This window comes from Kogia breviceps, chromosome 7 (assembly GCF_026419965.1).
Source record: "Kogia breviceps isolate mKogBre1 chromosome 7, mKogBre1 haplotype 1, whole genome shotgun sequence".
NCBI classification, from domain to species: Eukaryota; Metazoa; Chordata; class Mammalia; order Artiodactyla; family Physeteridae; genus Kogia; species Kogia breviceps.
The window spans coordinates 4,807,828-4,828,003 of NC_081316.1; the positions used below are offsets into that span (position 1 = coordinate 4,807,828).

General features: G+C 38.7%; 1 protein-coding gene across 1 annotated transcript; it reads right to left on the reverse strand.

Annotated features, from left to right (window-relative positions):
• Positions 1 to 240: 240 nt before the first annotated feature.
• Positions 241 to 18,830, reverse strand: LOC131759323 (small ribosomal subunit protein uS17-like). The gene is given in 2 exon segments (XM_059068282.2): positions 241 to 366; positions 18,320 to 18,830. Coding segments are annotated over 2 exon segments (633 nt in total). The 5' UTR covers positions 18,827 to 18,830.
• Between the last annotated feature and the right edge of the window lie 1,346 nt (positions 18,831 to 20,176).

Sequence of the window (20,176 nt, forward strand, 5' to 3'; positions counted from 1 at the left end):
GGCCCGCATACCGCAAAAAAAAAAAAAAAAAAAAAAAAGGATCCAGTGATATTTGGGTAGTAGCTCTTTTTTTCTCATCAAAAATGACACGGTAGTACTGGACTGCATACTGAACGGCTGCTGTAACCTTCGTGTACTGTTCTACATTTGGGTCCCGTGCCTCAAGAACTAGCAGTGCCTCCTCAAATAAAGAAAATGCCCTTGCCATTTCCTGGGTTGTGAATTTCTTCAGTTTTTCAGTCACTTCTCTCTCTCTCGTCTCTCTTCGTCCTTTCTCTGGGCCTCCAATTCCATCAGGTCTTCATTAGTAAGCTCCTCATGTAGCACAGCAAGCAGTTCAATGAAGTCATCCTCTTGCAGATCCAGCTTGGAATCAAGATACTGTACTACTGGACTCTATACAGTACTGTACAGTAAAGTACACAAAAGCACAGCCACGTGTAGAGGATGCACGCACATGAAACGGACACCAGACATGTGAGCTAACTTACATGACTGGACATGTGAACAAACATTCACATCTTGGAAAGTTCACAACTTGAAGGTTTTTATGTAGAGGACTTACCGTATTGTGCAATAGAATCCAACATAATCATGTACACTGTTACTTTGGCCATATTCTATTGGTTAGGAAGCAAGTCACAGATCCTGCCCACACTCAAAGGGAGGGGATGAACATTAAGAAACAAGAATCATCAGGGTAACATTAGAACCTGCCCAGCTCAAGGTAACAGTTATATTTCTTCATTGTAAGGGTATGTTTTCTAATTAGTAATGAATAACCACAATGTGGGTGATGCTTTGACACCATGTGAAAAATTTAATATATTAACTTAAAAATATTTAATATTATTAAACAATGTTAATTTTGTACTGGAAAAATTAGAATTGTATAGATATATGGCCTAAATAATATATTTATTATTTACTTATATTCATTTTTATATTTATAATATATTATTATTATTATTATTATTTATTTTTTGCGGTACGCGGGCCTCTCACTGTTGTGGCCTCTCCCGTTGTGGAGCACAGGCTCCGGACATGCAGGCTCAGCGGCCATGGCTCACGCACCCAGCCGCTCCGCGGCATGTGGGATCTTCCCGGACCGGGGCATGAACCCGTGTCCCCTGCATTGGCAGGCAGACTCTCAACCACTGCACCACCAGGGAAGCCCTATAATATATTATTTTAAACAGTATTATTTAAATATACAGATTTAAAATATATATGATACATATATGTACATATACAAATTCAAATATATATATATATATATATATGTGGGGATTTTCAAGATGGCAGAGGAGTAAGACGTGGGGATCAACTTCCTCCCCACAAATACATCAGAAATACATCTACATGTGGATCAACTCCTACAGAACACCTACTGAATGCTGGCAAAAGACCTCAGACTTCCCAAAAGGCAGGAAACTCCCCACGTACCTGGGTAGGGCAAAAGAAAAAGGAAAAAACAGAGACAAAAGAATAGGGACAGGAATTTCACTTCTGAGAGGGAGCTGTGAAGCAGGAAAGGTTTCCACACACTAGAAAGCCCCTTTACTGTCAGAGATGGGGGGTGGCTGGGGGGGAAGCTTCAGAGTCACACAGGAGAGCACAGCAACAGGGGTGCAGAGGGCAAAGCAGAGAGATTCTGCACAGAGGATCAGTGCCGACCAGCACCCACGAGCCTGAGAGGCTTGTCTGCTCACCCACTGGGGTGGGTGGGGGCTGGGAGCTGAGGCTTGGGCTTTAGAGGTCAGGTCCCAGGGAGAGGACTGGGATTGGCTGCATGAAGACAGCTAAAGGGGGCTAGTGTGCCACAGCTAGCCAGGAGGGAGTCCAAGAAAAAGTCTGGACCTACCTAAGAGCCAAGAGACAATTGTTTTGGGGTGCCCAAGGAGAGGGGATTCCTTCCCCATCTGCCCACAGAAGGCAGAGCACCACCTAAACGAGCTCCAGAGATGGGTGCAAGCTATGGCTATCACCGCAGACACCAGAGACAGGCATGAAATGCTAAGGCTGCTGCTGTAGCTACCAAGAATCTTGTGGGCAAGCACAGGTCACCACTACAACACCCTTCCTGGGAGCCTGAGCATCCCGTCACTGGCCGGGTCCCGTGATCCAGGGACAACTTCCCCGGGAGAACGCATTGCACTCCTCAGGCTGTTGCAACGTCGCACCAGACTCTGCCACCACTGGCTTGCCCCGCATTCCAATTATAACTACCTTACCCCTACCTCTCCCCAGACTAAATTAGCAAGAGCCCCTTAATCAGCTGCTACTTTAACTCCCTCCTGTCTGGACAGGCAACAGATGCTTGAGGGTGGCCTACAAGCAGAGGCAGAGCCAAATCCAAAGCTGAACCCCAGGAGCTGTGTGAAAAAAGAAGAGAAAGGGAAATCTCTCCCAGCAGCCTCAGGAGCAGGGGATTAAATAACCACAATCAATTTCATGTGCCCTGCATCTGTGGAATACCTGAATAGACAACGAATCATCCCAACACTGAGGTGATGGACTTTGGTAGCAAATGGAGACTTGGGGTTTGCTGTGTATGACTGATTTGTTTCTGATTTTTATGTTCATCCTACTCTAGTTTTTAGCTCTTGTTATCATTGGTGGATTTATTTAATGGTTTGGTTGCTCTCTTTTTTATTTTATTTATTATTACTTTTTTATTTTAATAATTTGTTTTTATAATTTAAAAAAATTTTATTTTCTTTCTTTTTTTCCACCTTTTCTTCTGAGCTATGTGGCTGAGAGGGTCTTCATGCTCAAGCCTGGAGTGAGGCCTGAGCCTCCAAGGTGGGAAAGCCCAGTTCAGGACATTGGACCACCAGAGACCTCCCAGCTCTTCCAGAGATCTCCAGGTAAACACTAAGACCCAGCTCCAACAAACGGCCAGAAAGCAAGAGTGCTGGCTGCCACATGCCAAACAACTAGCAAGACAAGAAAATAACCACACCCATTAGCAGAGAGGCTGCCTAAAATCATACTAAGTTCACAGACACCAAAAATACCGGACACAGCCCTGCCCACCAGAAAGACAAGATCTAGCCCCACCCACCAGGACACAGGCACCAGTAACCTCCACCAGGAAGCCTACACAACCCACTGAACCAACTTCACCCCATGGGGGCAGACACCAAAAACAACGGGAACTATGAACCTGCAGCCTGCGAAAAGGAGACCCCAAACACAGTAAGATAAGCAAAATGAGAAGACAGAGAAATACACAGCAGATGAAGGAGCAAGGTAAAAACCTACCAGACCAAACAAATGAAGAGGAAATAGGCAGTCTACCTGAAAAAGAATTCACAGTAATGATAGTAAAGATGATCTAAAATCTTAGAAATAGAAAGGAGAAAATGCAAGAAATGTTTAACAAGAACTTAGAAGAAATAAAGAACAAACAATGATGAAAAACACAATAAATGAAATTTAAAATTCTCTAGAAGGAATCAATAGGAGAATTGAGACAGAAGAACGGATAAATGACCTGAAAGATAAAATGGTGGAAAAAACTAATGTAGAGCAGAATAAAGAAAAAAGAATGAAGAGAATTGAGGATAGTCTCAGAGACTTCAGGGACAACATTAAATGCACCAACATTCGAATTATAAGGGTCCCAGAAGAAGAAGAGAAAAAGAAAGGGACTGAGAAAATATTTGAAGAGATTATAGTTGAAAACTTCCCTAACATGGGAAAGGAAATAGTTAATCAAGTCCAGGAAGCAGAGAGAGTCCCATACAGGATAAATCCAAGGAGAAACACACCATGACACATATTAAGCAAACTATCAAAAATTAAATACAAAGCAAAAATAGTAAAAGCAGCAAGGGAGAAACAACAAATAACATATAAGGGAAGCCCGAGAAGGTTAACAGCTAAATTTCAGCAGAAACTCTGCAAGCCAGAAGGGAGTGGCAAGACATATTTACAGTGATGAAAGGGAAAAACCTACAAACAAGACTACTCTACCCAGCAAGGATCTCATTCAGATTTGATGGAGAAATTAAAATCTTTATAGACAAGCAAAAGCTAAGAGAATTTAGCACCACCAAACCAGCTTTACAACAAATGCTAAAGAAACTTCTCTAGGCAAGAAAAACAAGAGAAGGAAAAGACCTACAATTACAAACCAAGAAAATTAAGAAAACAGTAATAGGAAAATACATATCAATAATTACCTTAAATGTAAATGGATTAAATGCTCCAACCAAAAGACACAGAGTGGCTGAATGGACACAAAACAAGACCTGTATATATGCTGTCTACAAGAGACCCACTTCAGACCTAGGGACACATACAGACTGAAAGTGAGGGGATGGAAAAATATATTCCATGCAAATGGAAATCAAAAGAAAGCTGAAGTAGCAATTTTCATATCAGACAAAATAGACTTTAAAATAAAGACTACTACCAGAGACAAAGAAAGACACTACATAATGATCAAGGGATCAATCCAACAAGAAGATATAAAAATTGTAAATATTTATGCACCCAACATAGGAGCACCTCAATACATAAGGCAAATACTAACAGGAAAAAAAGGGGAAATCGACAGTAACACAATCATATTAGGGGATTTTAACGCCCAGCTTCACCAATGGACAGATCATCCAAAATGAAAATAAATAAGGAAACACAAGTTTTAAATGACACATTAAACAAGATGGACTTAATTGATATTTATAGGACATCCCATTCAAAACAACAGAATACACTTCCTTCTCAAGTGCTCATGGAACATTCTCCAGGATAGATCATATCTTGGGTCACAAACCAAGCCTTGGTAAATTTAAGAAAATTGAAATAATATCAAGCATATTTTCTGAGCACAACGCTATGAGACTAGATATCAATTACAGGAAAAAAATTGTAAAAAGTACCGACACATGGAGGCTAAACAATATGCTATTATATAACCAATAGATCACTGAAGACATCAAAGAGGAAATCAAAAACTACCTATAAACAAATAACAATGAAAACACGACGGCCGAAAACCTATGGGACGCACCAAACACAGGTTTAAGAGGAAAGTTTAGAGCAATACAATGTTACCTCAAGAAACAAGAAAAATCTCAGCTAAACAGCCAAATCTTACAAGTAAAGCAATAGGAGAAAGAATAACAACAACAACAAAAAACCCAAAATTAGAACAGGACAAGAAATTATAAAGATAAGATCAGAAATAAATTTAAAAGATATGAAGGAAACAATAGCAAACATCAATAAAACTAATACCTGGTTCTTTGAGAAAATGAACTAAATTGATAAACCATTAGACAGACTCACCTAGAAAAAAAGGGAGAGGCTTCCCTGGTGGTGCAGTGGTTGAGAGTCTGCCTGCTGATGCAGGGCATACGGGTTCGTGCCCCGGTCTGGAAAGGTCCCACATGCTGTGGAGCAGCTGGGCCCGTGAGTCACAGCCGCTGAGCCTGCACATCCGGAGCCTGTGCTCTGCAATGGGAGAGGCCACAACAGCGAGAAGCCCGCTTACCGCAAAAAAAAAAAAAAAAAAAAAAAAAAAAAAAAAAAGGGAGAAGACTGAAATCAACAGAATTAGAAATAAAAAAGGAGAAATAACAACTGACACTGCATAAATACAAAGGTTCTTAAGAGCTTACTACAAACCAATATATGCCAATAAAACGGACAACCTAGAAGAAAGGGACAAATTCTTTGAAAAGCACAACCTTCTGAGACTGAAACAGGAAGAAATAGAAAATATAAACAGACCAATCACAAGCACTGAAATTGAAACTGTGATTAAAAATCTTCCAACAAACAAAAGCCCAGGACAAGATCGTTTCAAAGGTGAATTCTATCAAACATTTAGAGAAGAGCTAACACCCACCCTTCTCAAACACTTCCAAAATATAGCAGAGGGAGGAACACTCCCAAACTCATTCTATGAGGCCACCATCACTCTGATACCAAAACCAGACAAAGATGTCACAAAGAAAGAAAACTACAGGCCAATATCACTGATGAACATAGATGCAAATATCCTCAACAAAATACTGTCAAACAGAATCCAACAGCACATTAAAAGCATCACACACCATGATCAAGTGGGGCTTATACCAGGAATGCAAGTGTTCTTCAATATAAGCAAATCAATCAATGTGATACAGCATATTAAAAAACTGAAGAATAAAAACCATATGATAATCTCAATAGATACAGAAAAAGCTTTTGACAAAATTCAACACCAATTTATGATAAAAATTCTCCAGAAAGTAGGCATAGAGGGAAGCTGCACCAACATAATAAGGGCCATATATGACAAACCCACAGCAAACATCATTCTCAATGGTGAAAAACTGAAAACATTTACTCTAAGATCAAGAACAAGACAAGGTTGCTAACTCTCACCACTCTTATTCAACATTGTTTTGGAAGTTGTAGCCACAGCAATCAGAGAAGGAAAAGAAATAAAAGGAATCCAAACTGGAAAAGAAAAAGTAAAACTGTCACTTTGCAGATGATATGATACTATACATACAGTACCCTAGAAATGCTACCAACAAACTACTACAGCTAATCAATGAATCTGGTAAAGTAGACAGATACAAAATTAATACACAGAAATCTCTTGCATTCCTATACACTAAAGATGAAAAATCTGAAAGAAAAATTAAGGAAACACTCCAATTTACCATTGCAAAATGAGAATAAAATACCTAGGAATAAACTTACCTAAGGAGACAAAAGACTTGTATGCAGAAAACTATAAGACACTGATGAAAGAAATTAAAGATGATACAAACAGATGGAGAGATATACCATGCTCTTGAATTTGAAGAATCAACAATGTGTAAATGACTATACTACCCAAAGCAATCTACAGATTCAATGTAATCCTTATGAAACTACAAATGGCATTTTTCACAGAACTAGAACAAGAAATTTCACAATTTGTATGGCAACACAAAAGACACCAAATAGCCAAAGCAATCTTTAGAAAGAAAAATGGAGCTGGAGGAACCTGACTCCCTGACTTCAGACTACACTACGAGCTACAATAATCAAGACAGTGTGGTACTGGCACAAAACCAGACATATAGATCAATGGAACAGGATAGAAAACCCAGAGATAAACCCATGCACAAATGGTCAGCTTATTTTTGATAAAGGAGGCAAGAATATACAATGGAGAAAATATAGCATCTTTAGTAAATGGTGCTGGGAAAACTGGACAGCTCCATGTAAAAGAATGAAATTAGAACTCTTCCTAACACCATACACAAAAATAAACTCAAAACGGATTAAAGACCTAAATGTAAGGCCAGACACTATAAAACTCTTACAGGAAAACATAGGCAGAACACTCTGTGACATAAATCACAGTAAGAACCTTTGGACCCACCTCCTAGAGAAATGGAAATAAAAACAAAAATTAAAAAATGGGAACTAATGAAACTTAAAAGCTTTTGCACAGCAGGAAACCATAAAGAAGACAAAAAGACAACCTTCATAATGGGAGAAAAATATTTCCAAATGAAGCAACAGACAAAGCAACAGATAATCTCCAAAGTATACAAGCATCTCATGCAGCTCAACACCCAAAAAACAAAAAAACCCAATCCAAAAATGGGCAGAAGACCTAAATAGACATTTCTCCAAAGAAGATATACAGATTGACAACAAACACATGAAAGGATGCTCAGCATCACTAATCATTAGAGAAATGCAAATCCAAACCACAATGAGGTATCACCTCACACCAGTCAGAATGGCCATCGTCAAAAAATCTACAAACAATAAATGCTGGAGAGGGTGTGGAGAAAAGGGCACCTTCTTGCATTATTGGTGGGAATGTAAATTGTTACAGCCACTATGGAGAACAGTATGGAGTTCCTTAAAAAATTAAAAATAGAACTACCATATGACCCAGCAATCCCACTACTGGTCATATAGCCTGAGAAAACCATAATTCAAAAAGAGTCATGTACCACAATATTCATTGCAGCACTATTTACAATAGCCAGGACATGGAAGCAACCTAAGTGTCCATCAATAGATGAATGGATAAAGAATGTGACACATATATACAATAGAATATTACTCAGCCCTAAAACAAAATGAAATTGAGTTATTTTTAGTGATGTGGACAGACCTAGAGGCTGTCATACAAGAATAAAGTAAGCCAGAAAGAGAAAAAGAAATACTGTATGCTAATACATATATATGGAACCTAAAAAAAAAAAAAAAAAAAAAAGTTTCTGAAGAACCTAAGGGCAGGACAGGAATAAAGATGCAGACATAGAGAATGGACTTGAGGACATGGGGAGGGGGAAGGGTTAGCTGGGACGAAGTGAGAGAGTAGAATTTATATATATACACTGCCAAATGTAAAATAGATTAATGGGAAGATGCTGCATATCACCTGGAGATCAGCTCAGTGCTTTGTGACCACATAGAGGGGTGGGATAGGGAGGGTGGGAGGGAGATGCAAGAGGGAGGGGTTATGGGGATATATGTATATATATAGCTGGTTCACTTTGTTATACAGCAGAAACTAACACAACATTGTAAAACAATTACACTCCAATAAAGATGTTTAAAAATAAATAAATAAATAAAGTCGGAAAGATGGTTTTTGGATGAAGCCTAATGAAGGAGGCTCTCAAAAGTGATAAGTGGAAGTCTTTAGAAAGCCATGAAAGATAATTATAGGATGGGTCAAAAGATATTAAATGATATATTTTATCAACAATCTCTTTATAATTGTTTTTATTGGGCATTGCCAAACATACCCATCTCCCCTAATTTTCAGCAGGGCATATATTCTGGAGTCTATATTTATGGAAATCAAGTAAAGAGATCAGTTTTCCTAGCTCTGGTAACGTGGCATACGTTACCACGTATGAACAGAGGGACCCTGTTCTTTGGCATGATCTAGCCTATTTACTGAACTAAAATAGTGAATGTTGTGGCTTGTACATGGGAAGAACCTTTGAAACAGGAACCATTGCTTCCTCCAGAAGCTCATTCTCCCTATGCCCTATTGCCCTGCTGCTGGTTCTAATAGGTGATTACACTGTAAATTATATAATGACTTTTCCTCTTAATAAATATTATTTAAAATCTCTCTCTCTCTCTCTCTCTATATATATATATATATATATATATATATATATACATATATACATGTTCAGAATTTGATTTCTGAACTCACAGATATCCCCAATTAAAAATCATTACAGAGTTTTTCAAAATATCTTTTGTGTTTGCACGCTCTTTCCCATCATTCTTAAAAATATTAAGCATGTAGTTATTCTGTTCTACAATATGAACACTACAGTCTCAAATTGTAATAACAAACTTACTTTTTTTTCATATCTACAATTGGTTGACTCTTTTTTTCTTTTTAAATTTAATTTAATTAATTTATTTTGTATACAGCAGGTTCTTATTTGTTATCAATTTTATACATATTAGTGTATATATGTCAATCCTAATCTCCCAGTTCATCCCAAAACCACCACCCCCTAGCTTTCCCCCCTTGGTGTCCATACATTTGTTCTCTACATCTGTGTCTCTATTTCTGCACTGCAAACTGGTTCATCTGTACCATTTTTCTACATTCTACATATATGCATTAATATACAATATTTGTTTTTCTTTTTCTGACTTACTTCATTCTGTATGACAGTCTCTAGGTCCATCCACATCTCTACAAATGACCCAATTTCATTCCTTTTTATGGCCGAGTAATATTCCATTGTATATATGTACCACATCTTCTTTAGCCATTCATCTGTCAATGGGCATTTAGGTTGCTTCCATGACCTGCTTCCTGACACACCTGATATGTGCCCAGGAGTGGGATTGCTGGATCATATGATAATTCTGTTTCTAATTTTTTAAGGAACCTCCATACTGCTCTCCATAGTGGCTGTATCAAATTACATTCCCATCAACAATGCAAGAGGGATCCCTTTTCTCCACACCCTCTCCAGCTTTGTTGTTTGTAGATTTTCTGATGAGTCCCATTCTAACTGGTGTGAGGTGATACCTCATTGTACTTTTGATTTGCATTTCTCTAATAATTAGTGATGTTGAGCAGCTGTTCATGTGCTTCTTGGCCATCTGTATGTCTTCTTGGGAGAAATGTCTATTTAGGTCTTCTGCCCATTTTTGGATTGGGTTGTTTGTTTTTTTAATATTGAGCTGTTTATATATTTTGGAGATTAATCCTTTGTCCATTGATTCATTGGCAAATATTTTCTCCCATTCTGAGAGTTGTCTTTTCATCTCACTTATAGTATCCTTTGTTGTGCAAAAGCTTTTACGTTTCATTAAGTCCCATTTGTTTATTTTTGTTTTTATTTCCATTACTCTAGGAGGTGGATCAAAAAAGCTCTTGCTGTGATTTATGTCAGAGTGTTCTTCCTATGTTTTTCTCTGAGGGTTTTATAGTGTCTGGCCTTATATTTAGGTCTTTAATCCATTTTGAGTTTATTTTTGTGTATGGTGTTAGAGAATGTTCTACTTTCATTCTTTTACATGTATTTTTCCAGTTTTCCCAGTACCGCTTATTGAAGAGGCTGTCTTTTCTCCATTGTATATCCTTGCCTCCTCTTTCAGAGATTAGTGGACCATAGGTGCATGGGTTTATCTCTAGGCTTTCTATCCTGTTCCTTTGATCTATAGTTCTGTTTTTCTGCCAGTATCATATTGTCTTGATTATTGTAACTTTGTAATATAGTCTGAAGTCAGGGAGTCTGATTCCTCCAGCTCCATTTTTTACCCTCAAGATTGCTTTGGCTATTCGGAGTTTTTTGTGTCTCCAGACAAATTTTAAGATTTTTTGTTCTAGTTCTGTAAAAAATGCCATTGGTAATTTGGTAGGGATTGCCTTGAATCTATAGATTGCATTCGGTAGTTTAGTAGTCATTTTCACAATACTGATACTTCCAATCCAAGAACATGGTAAATCTCTCCATCTGATTGTATCGTCTTTAATTTATTGCATCAGTGTCTTACAGTTCTCTGAGTACAGGTCTTTTACCTGCTTAGGTAGGTTTATTCCTAGGTATTTTATTCTTTTTGTTGCAATAGTGAGTGGGATTGTTTCCTTACTTTCTCTTTCTGATCTTACATTGTTACTGTATAGGAAGGAAAGAGATTTCTGTGCATTAATTTTGTATCCTGCAACTTTACCAAATTCATTGATTAGCTGCAGTAGTTTTCTGGTGGCATCTTTAGGATTATACATAGTATCATGTCATCTGCAAACAGTTACAGTTTTACTTCTTCTTTTCCAATTTGTATTCCTTTTATTTTTTTCTTCTTCTCTGATTTCCATGGCTAGGACTTCCAAAACAATGTTGAATAATACTGGTGAGAGTGGACATCTTGTCTTTTTCCTGATCTTAGAGGAAATGCTTTCAGTTTTTCACCATTGAGAATGATGCTTGCTGTGGGTTTGCCTTATATGGCCTTTATTATGTGGATGTAGGTTCCCTCAATGCCCACTTTCTGGATAGTTTTTCTTATAAATGGGTGTTGAATTTTATCAAAAGCTTTTTCTGCATCTACTGAAATGATCATATGGTTTTTATTCTTCAATTTGTTAATATGGGGTATCACACTGGTTGATTTGTGTATATTGAAGAGTCCTTGCATCCCTGGTAAATACCACTTGATCATGGTGTATAATCCTTTTAATGTGTTATTGGATTCTGTTTTCTATTTTGGGGTTGAGGATTTTTGCATCTGTATTCATCATTGATATTGGTCTGTAATTTTCTTTCTTTGTAGTATCTTTGTCTGGTTTTGGTATCAGGTGATGGTGGCCTCATAGAATGAGTTTGGGGGTGTTCCTTCAACTGCAAATTTTTGGAAGAGTTTGACAAGGATGGGTGTTAGCTCTTCTCTAAATGTTTGATAGAATTCACCTATGAAGCTATCTGGTCCTGGAGTTTTGTTTGTTGGAAGATTTTTCATCACAGTTTTAATTTCATTACTTGTGATTGGTCTGTTCATATTTTCTATTTCTTCCATCTAAGTATTTGTCCATTTCTTCCAGGTTGTCCATTTTATTGACATAGAGTTGCTTGTAGTAGTCTCTTAGAATGCTTTGTATTTCTATGGTGTCTGTTGTAACTTCTCCTTTTTCATTTATAATTTTATTGATTTGAGTCCTCTTCCTCTTTTTATTGATGAGTCTGGCTAAAGGTTTATGAATTTTGTTTATCTTCTCAAAGAACCAGACTTTCGTTTTATTGATCTTTGCTATTGTTTTCTTTGTTTCTATTTCATTTATTTCTGCTCTGATCTTTATGATTTCTTTCCTTCTACTAACTTTGGGTTTTGTTTTTTCTTTCTCTAGTTCCTTTAGGTGTAAGTTTACATTATTTATTTGAGATTTTTCTTGTTTCTTGAGGTAGGATTGTACTGCTCTAAACTTCCCTCTTAGAACTGCTTTTGCTGCATCCCATATGTTTTGGATCATCGTGTTTTCATTGTCATTTGTCTCTAGGTATTTTTTGATTTCCTCTTTGACTTCTTCAGTGATCTCTTGATTATTTAGTAGCATGTTGTTTAGCCTTCATGTGTTTGTGTTTTTTATGTTTTTTTCCCTGTAATTTATTTCTAATATCACAGTGGTGTGGTCAGAAAAGATGCTTCATATGATTTCAATTTTCTTAACTTCACTGCAGCTTGATTTGTGGCCCAAGATATTATCTATCCTGAGCATGTTCCATGAGCACTTGAGAAGAAAGTGTAATCTGATATTTTCGGATGGTCTGTCCTATAAATACCAATTAAATCTATCTGGTCTATTGTGTCATTTAAAGTTTCTGTTTCCTTACTAATTTTCTGTCTGGATGAACTCCATTGGTGTAAGTGAGGTGTTAAATTCCCCCACTATTACTGTGTCACTGTTGATTTCCTCTTTTATAGCTGTTAGCATTTGCCTCATGTATTGAGGTGCTCCTATGTTACTTTCATATATATTTATAATTGTTATATCTTCTTCTTGAATTGATCCCTTGATCATTATGTAGTGTTCTTCCTTGTCTCCTGTAACATTCTTTATTTTAAAGCCTATTTTATCTGATATTAGTATTCCTACTCCAGCTTTCTTTTGATTTCCATTTGCATGGAATATCTTTTTCCATCCCTTCACTTTCAGTTTGTATGTGTCCCTATGTCTGAAGTGGGTCTCTTGTAGACAGCATATATATGCGTTTTGTTTTTGTAACCATTCAGTGAGCCTGTGTTTCTTGGTTGGAGCATTTAATCCATTCACATTTAACATAATTATTGATATTTATGTTTCTATTACCATTTTCTTAATTGTTTTAGATTTGTTTTTGTAGGTTCCTTTCTTTTCTTGTGTTTCCCACGTAGAGAAGTTCATTTAGTATTTGTTGTAAAGACGGTTTAGTGGTGGTGAATTCTCTTAGCTTTTGCTTGTCTATAAAGCTTTTGATTTCTCCATTGAATCTGAATGAGATCTTTGACATTGAGGGTAATCTTGGTTTTAGATTCTTCCCTTTCATCACTTTAAATATATCGTGCCACTCCCTTCTGGCTTGTAGAGGTTCTACTGAGAAATCAGCTGTTAACCTTATGGGAAATCCTTTGTATGTTATTTGTTATTTTCCCCTTGTTTTCAATATTTTTTCTTTGTCTTTAATTTTTGTCAATTTGATTACTATGTGTCTTGGTGTGTTTCTCCTTGGGTTTATCCTGCCTGGGACTCTCTGTGCTTCCTGGATTTGGGTGGCTATTCCTTTTCCCATGTTAGGGAAGTTTTGAACTATAATCTCTTCAAATATTTTCTTGGGTCTTTTCTCTCTCTCTTCTCTTCTGGGACCCCTATAATGTGAATGTTGGTGCGTTTAATGTTGTCCCTTTAATTTTTGTCAATTTGATTACTACATGTCTTGGTGTGTTTCTCCTTGGGTTTATCCTGCCTGGGACTCTCTGTGCTTCCTGGACTTGGGTGGCTATTCCTTTTCCCATGTTAGGGAAGTTTTGAACTATAATCTCTTCAAATATTTTCTTGGGTCTTTTCTCTCTCTTCTCTTCTGGGACCCCTATAATGTGAATGTTGGTGCGTTTAATGTTGTCCCAGAGGTCTCTTAGGCTGTCTTCATTTCTTTTCATTCTTTTTCTCTATTCTGTTACGTGGCAGTGAATTCCACAATTCTATCTTCCAGGTCACGTAGCCATTCTTGTGCCTCAGTTATTCTGCTATTGATTGCTTCTAGTGTATTTTTCATTTCAGTTATTGTATTGTTCATGTCTGTTTGTTTGTTTTTTAATTCTTCTAGGTGTTTGTTCCTTAATTCTTCTATGTGTTTGTTAAACATTTCTTGCACCTTCTCGATCTTTGCCTCCATTCTTTTTCTGAGGTCCTGGATCATCTTCACTATCATTATTCTGAATTCTTTTTCTGGAAGGTTGCCTATCTCCACTTCATTTAGTTGTTTTTCTGGGGTTTTATCTTGTTCCTTCATCTGGTACATAGTCCTCTGCCTTTTCATTTTGTCTGTCTTTCTGTGAATGTGGTTTTCATTCCACAGGCTGCAGGATTGTAGTTCTTCTTGCTTCTGCTGCCTTCCCTCTGGTGGATGAGGCTATCTAAGAGGCTTGTGCAAGTTTCCTGATGGGAGGGACTGGTGGTGGGTAGAGCTGGTTGTTGCTCTGGTGGGCAGAGCTCAGTAAAACTTTAATGTGCTTGTGTGCTGATGGGTGGGGCTGAATTCCCTCCATGTTGGTTGTTTGGCCTGAAGCACCCAGCCCTGAAGCCTACAGGCCCTTTGGTGAGGCTAATATCGGACTCTGGGAGGGCTCACACCAAGGAGTACTTCCCAGAACTTCTGCTGCCAGTGCCCTTGTCCTCACAGTGAGCCACAGCCACTCCCCACCTCTGCAAGAGACCCTCCAACACTAGCAGATAGGTCTGGTTCAGTCTCCTATGGTGTCACTCTCCTTCCCTATGTGTCCTGATGCACTCACAATCTTGTGTGTGCCCTCTGTTTCCCCCAGACCTGTCAGAGTTGTGCAAGAAAATCCCACTAGCCTGCAAAGTCTGATTCTCTGAGAATTCCAACCCCTTTTGCCAGACCCTAAGGTTGGGAAGCCTGACGTGGGGTTCAGAACCTTCACTTCAGTGGGTGGACTTCTGTGGTATAATTGTTCTCCAGTTTGTGACTCACCCACCCAGTGGTTATGGGATTTGATTTTATTGTGATTGCACCCTGCCTACCATCTCATTGCGGGTTCTCCTTTGTCTTTGGATGTGGGGTATCTTTTTTGGTGAGTTCCAGGGTCTTCCCGTCAATGATTGTTCAGCAGTTAATTGTGATTCCGATGCTCTTGCAAGAGAGAGTGAGCATACATCCTTCTACACCGCCATCTTCAACTAATCTCCCAAATTTACTATTAACAATAATCCCACTAAGCAATATCTAATTTTTTTCTTTTTTCCCCTTTATATATATCTTATTAGGGATAGAGTATTGTGTTCCACAGTTTCTTGAAATAATTACTTCCTTTAATGTGTTTATGTTGTCAATTTAAAGTGCAGTTATGTTTATATGTTGATATCTGAATTCAATTTTAAGGTTTATTATATTTCCAAATTTATTTTTTGATTATGTGAAATGTTTACATGTATCAAAGGTCAATATAATTATAAAATTCAGACAATTCTAGTCATTATATCTTTTCTTTTCATTTTATTCAGACTCATCCTCAGTATGTAGCCATTTTCATTTATTATTTTATTATCTAGTACATCAAAATTGGCAGATAATTATTTTTTATATTTATTTCCTCTTCTTTTATACAAAACTTTGCATATTATGTACACTGTTCTGAATCTTTCTTTATTTCATTTTTCACTTTAAAATATGGACTGTCTCCATATACTTCATAGAGATCTTCTTTATTCTTTTTTATTGTTTTGTGGTACTGCCTTTTGATGGTACCATAGGTTATTCAATGAGCAGACCAGCCTTGCTAATGGCATTTTTTTCTTACAATCACTGCTGAAATGAATGTCTATCTTGTTTCCTACTTATTTGGGTGTATATTCGGTTAGCATCATCAGAAGTCCCCTGAAACCCTGAGATAAAGATTAGCATGCAGAAAGTTTAATAGGAACTATTCTAGTATTAATATCTGGAGGGAAAAGAAAAAGAAAGCAGGATTGAATGCAGGGAGAAGTCAGGCTGCAATGCAGTATCAATTAAGGCCTCAGACAACACTACAGGGAGCTCTGAACCTAGGGTAGTCCTTCAGGGTTGTCACAAGTTAGGGTGAGGGGTCCAGCTTTATACCACCGAGACCATCAGTAATTGGAAATGGGATGCCCTGCAAAACGGGGTTAGTCAACCTTCCTAACCTGCTAACTGAAAGTTGTCAGCCCACAACCTGATCAGTAGTTGGGTAACTATATCAGTCCTGAAAGACAGATCCATGAAGCACGACACAGACTCTATCAAAGCTGATCCCTGATGACATTTGAATTCACTTACATCATATCACTTCAAGGCTCTGGGTGGGCCTCTTCTGCTGGAAGAAACCCTCAAGTGGGAGATTAGTAGGATGAACTGCAGTCTCTGCTGCTGTAACTGGATCTTGAAGCTACAACTGATTATCATTATCTTCATCCAATACTATCCATTCCAGCTTCCCTTCACTGTCAGCTAGCATCACTGTGGGTCTTGTTGGTTCACTATGTGGAATGAACAAAACCCTCATCCCTGAGAAGTCTGTACTTCTGCTTCCCATGTCATTTGAAAGCACTGACCACTAAACTTATCCATATATCATCAAAATTGGACAAGGGAGAACTAAGAGATATCCAAGTGGGTAATTTGGATGTCGAACATATTTCTTCCTGCTCCCATTGTGTGACAGCAGCCCTACCTCCTCCTCATAATCCAGGTCAATTACCCCTACCAAGATTGTGAATTTTATTCCTCCTTGTTGGTCCCTTGGCAGGTGGAGCCCACAATGCGGTCTTAGCTCAAAGTTAAATGGATCTCTTGCTGATAGCCTGGGGGAAGCATTTCCCTCTCTGAGGACCATAACTTCTAATCTAGAAGAGCACAGAATTAAGGGGATTTGAGTGACCACAAATTCCCCAAGTAGAACATTGGAAATAATGAAAAGTGCAGTCCTTCTTGCCCATATCTATTATTTCTCAGACCAATATTTTCTATCCATTGGAGACAGCATCATATGATGGATGTTGAGATAAGGTACATGTGATGTCCTAGAGCAGGGGTCCCCACCCCCTGGGCCGCAGACCAGTACCAGTCACACAGCAGGAGGTGAGTGGCGGGCAAGCCATCGAACCTGCACCTGTTGCTCCCCTTTGCTCCCCTTTGCTCGCATTACTGCCTGAACTGTTCCCCTCTCCCTCCCGTCTGTGGAAAACCTGTCTTCCACAAAATCGCTCCCTGGTGCCAAAAAGGTTGGGGACCACTGTCTTAGAGGATGAAACCCCATCTTCACAGCATATTGTCTCCAAGTTGGTGCCTTAGCTGTGCCTTTAACAACTCAGTATATTGCTGTATTAGGCCAACAGCTTCTGGGTGGTGTGGTATATGAGAGGACAAGTGGATTCTATAGACATATATAAACTTTCACACTGCCTTTGCCATAAAGTGGGTCTCTTGATCCTCTATGACATTACATTGTTGATAGGTAAAATATTCTATAAGGCCTTAGATAGCAGTTCTGGCAAACAAATGGACTGACTCCAGTCATTCCCCAAATGCAGTCTGACTGACACCCAAACCCATGCTCTTAGATAGATACCATTCTATGTTTATTCCCTCATGATTCAGATAAAAGCAGAGGGCCTAAGATTATACCCAAGCAAAGGAAATAAAGTTGAAACCTTGAGAAATATACAGCAAGACAAGGAGCTCACTTTAATTCTAAACACAAAGATAGAGATGGGAAGACAGTCGTTTTCTCGCCATTCCCACATACATCTATGAATAAACACAGGTAATATTTACTGAGAGCTTCCTTCGTGCCAGTCATTGGTCTAAGCACTTGGCTTCAATTAACTCTTTTAAACTTCTCAACAAACATATGGCTATATCCCACTTTAGTGCTGAGCACACGGAGGCACAGAGAGATGAACACACTCCTTTCTTTCGTTAGTAAGTGATGAATCCTGCGTTCTAAACTGTGTGGTCTGCCTTCAGGGTTTTTACACTTAAATGCTACACTATATCACTTCTAAAAACAGGAAAGAGGGAAAGAAAGACCCAGGGTGCCGTTTTGTTTGTTTGTTTGTTTTCTGACTGGGAAAATAAATTACTTTGTTGGGGGCAGTGGGCAGTGGTCCAGTCTTAGGACTTCTAGAATGCTTCTTGGTGCCATCATCCTTGTTGACCTTGAGCATGCTGAAGTGCACCATCTTGCTCAGGGGCCGGCACTCGCCCACTGTGACACTGTCACTGATTCGGACATCCCTGAAGCAGGGGGAAAGGTGTACAGACATGTTTTTGTGGTGCTTCTAGAAGCGGTTGTACTTTCAGATGTAGTGAAGGTAGTCTTGGTGGATGACAAAGGTCCTCTGCATCTTCATCTTGGTCACCACGCCAGACCGGATCTGCCCTCGGATGGAGACATTACCAGTAAAAGGGCATTTCTTATCAAGGTAGGTGCCCTCCATGGCCTCCTTTGGTGTCTTGAAGCCCAGGCCAATGTTCTTGGAATATAATGGAAGCTTCTCCTTGCCAGTTTCTCCAAGCAGGACCCTCTTCTTATTTTGAAAGATGGTCAGTTGCTTTTGGTAGGCACGCTCAGTCTGAATGTCTGCCATCTTCCCAGCTGCTTGAAAAAAAAACCAGGGCGCTTTTTTTTTTACAAACTTCCCTAACCATTCAATATCCTTACTCCCACGAGTCAGTCATATAAACCTCCAGTACCAGCCTATAACGGAGAAGAAGAAGAAAGGGTGTGTTTCTAGTCAAGTGACAAGGATATCATACTTGGATTTGAGCATTGTGTCAGCCAGTTCTGGCTGGAAGACCAAAGAAATTCTTAGCCCTTTGGGCTTCAGTTTCCTCTGAAGTAGGATTAGATGCTTTCTCAGGCTCTTGGCTATTTCATAACCAAGAAATAATTATCATACTGGATTATGTTGAACTACCTGGAATTTGGGAGAATGGGTTCACTTTTCCACATACATGGAAACTCAGCTGCTTCCATGAGAATGTCTTTACCATAACACCTTATCTGGAGAAAACATCAAGGTGAATCTTTTAACCTTGAGCTCTAACAGTACTTGTTTGAGTGAAAGGTACAACCTTATCCTAGAAGCTAAAACCCGGTGACGAAGGGTCAATCAGCTTGAATCACAGTGAAGGGACATTCCTCATTTCAAAGCTGAACCAAAGCGCTATGCTCTGTGACAAGCAGGTGAGTTCTCAGAGGCCTGAAAAATGGGTGAATCCATCAGCATGGGGGTCGCCTACCTTGATTGCAAATCAGTGACTCATTCTGGCACCCCCCTTGACAGCTGCTGATTTGTTTCCCTAAGATAACTCTTTAATTAGAGAAAGATATGTAGGGATGAGCTGCATGGTTTCACATGAAGAGAGCAAACAGAATGAAATCTAGGTTAAGAGAGCTCCACCGATAGGCTGAAGCAAACAAGCCATCTCTGCAAAAATAACCACCTCTCTCTTTCTTCTTTAACAACACAGACACTTTGTTCTTGGTAAGATTATCTAAAGTTAAGTTCCGTCCTTTCAACAAGCATTCCACTCCTCATACTGATGCACCACATATGTCTATTGTCTATTAAAATATCACACATACACATAGCCAAGGAGAAGTCAAAAAAGAAGGTAACATATGTATTCATTTAATCAGTTATTCTACCGACGAAGAGTCGTTAGTACTTCTCCATATATCATGTTATGCATTGGAAACACAGAAGTGAAAGAAGACAGATTTCCTTCCAATGAGAGAGGTTATAATCTAGCAGAGGAAACAGAAAATCACATCCACAATTACAATAGCAAGTGAAAAATATACTGATCCTTGCAAACACGGGTTGCTCTTCGAGCACCAGAGGGACATCTTAACGCCTTGTGGCAATCAGAGAAAGCTTCTTGGAGGTGACGTCATAAGTTGAGCTTTAGATGGTAGAGAGATTTTAGTTGAA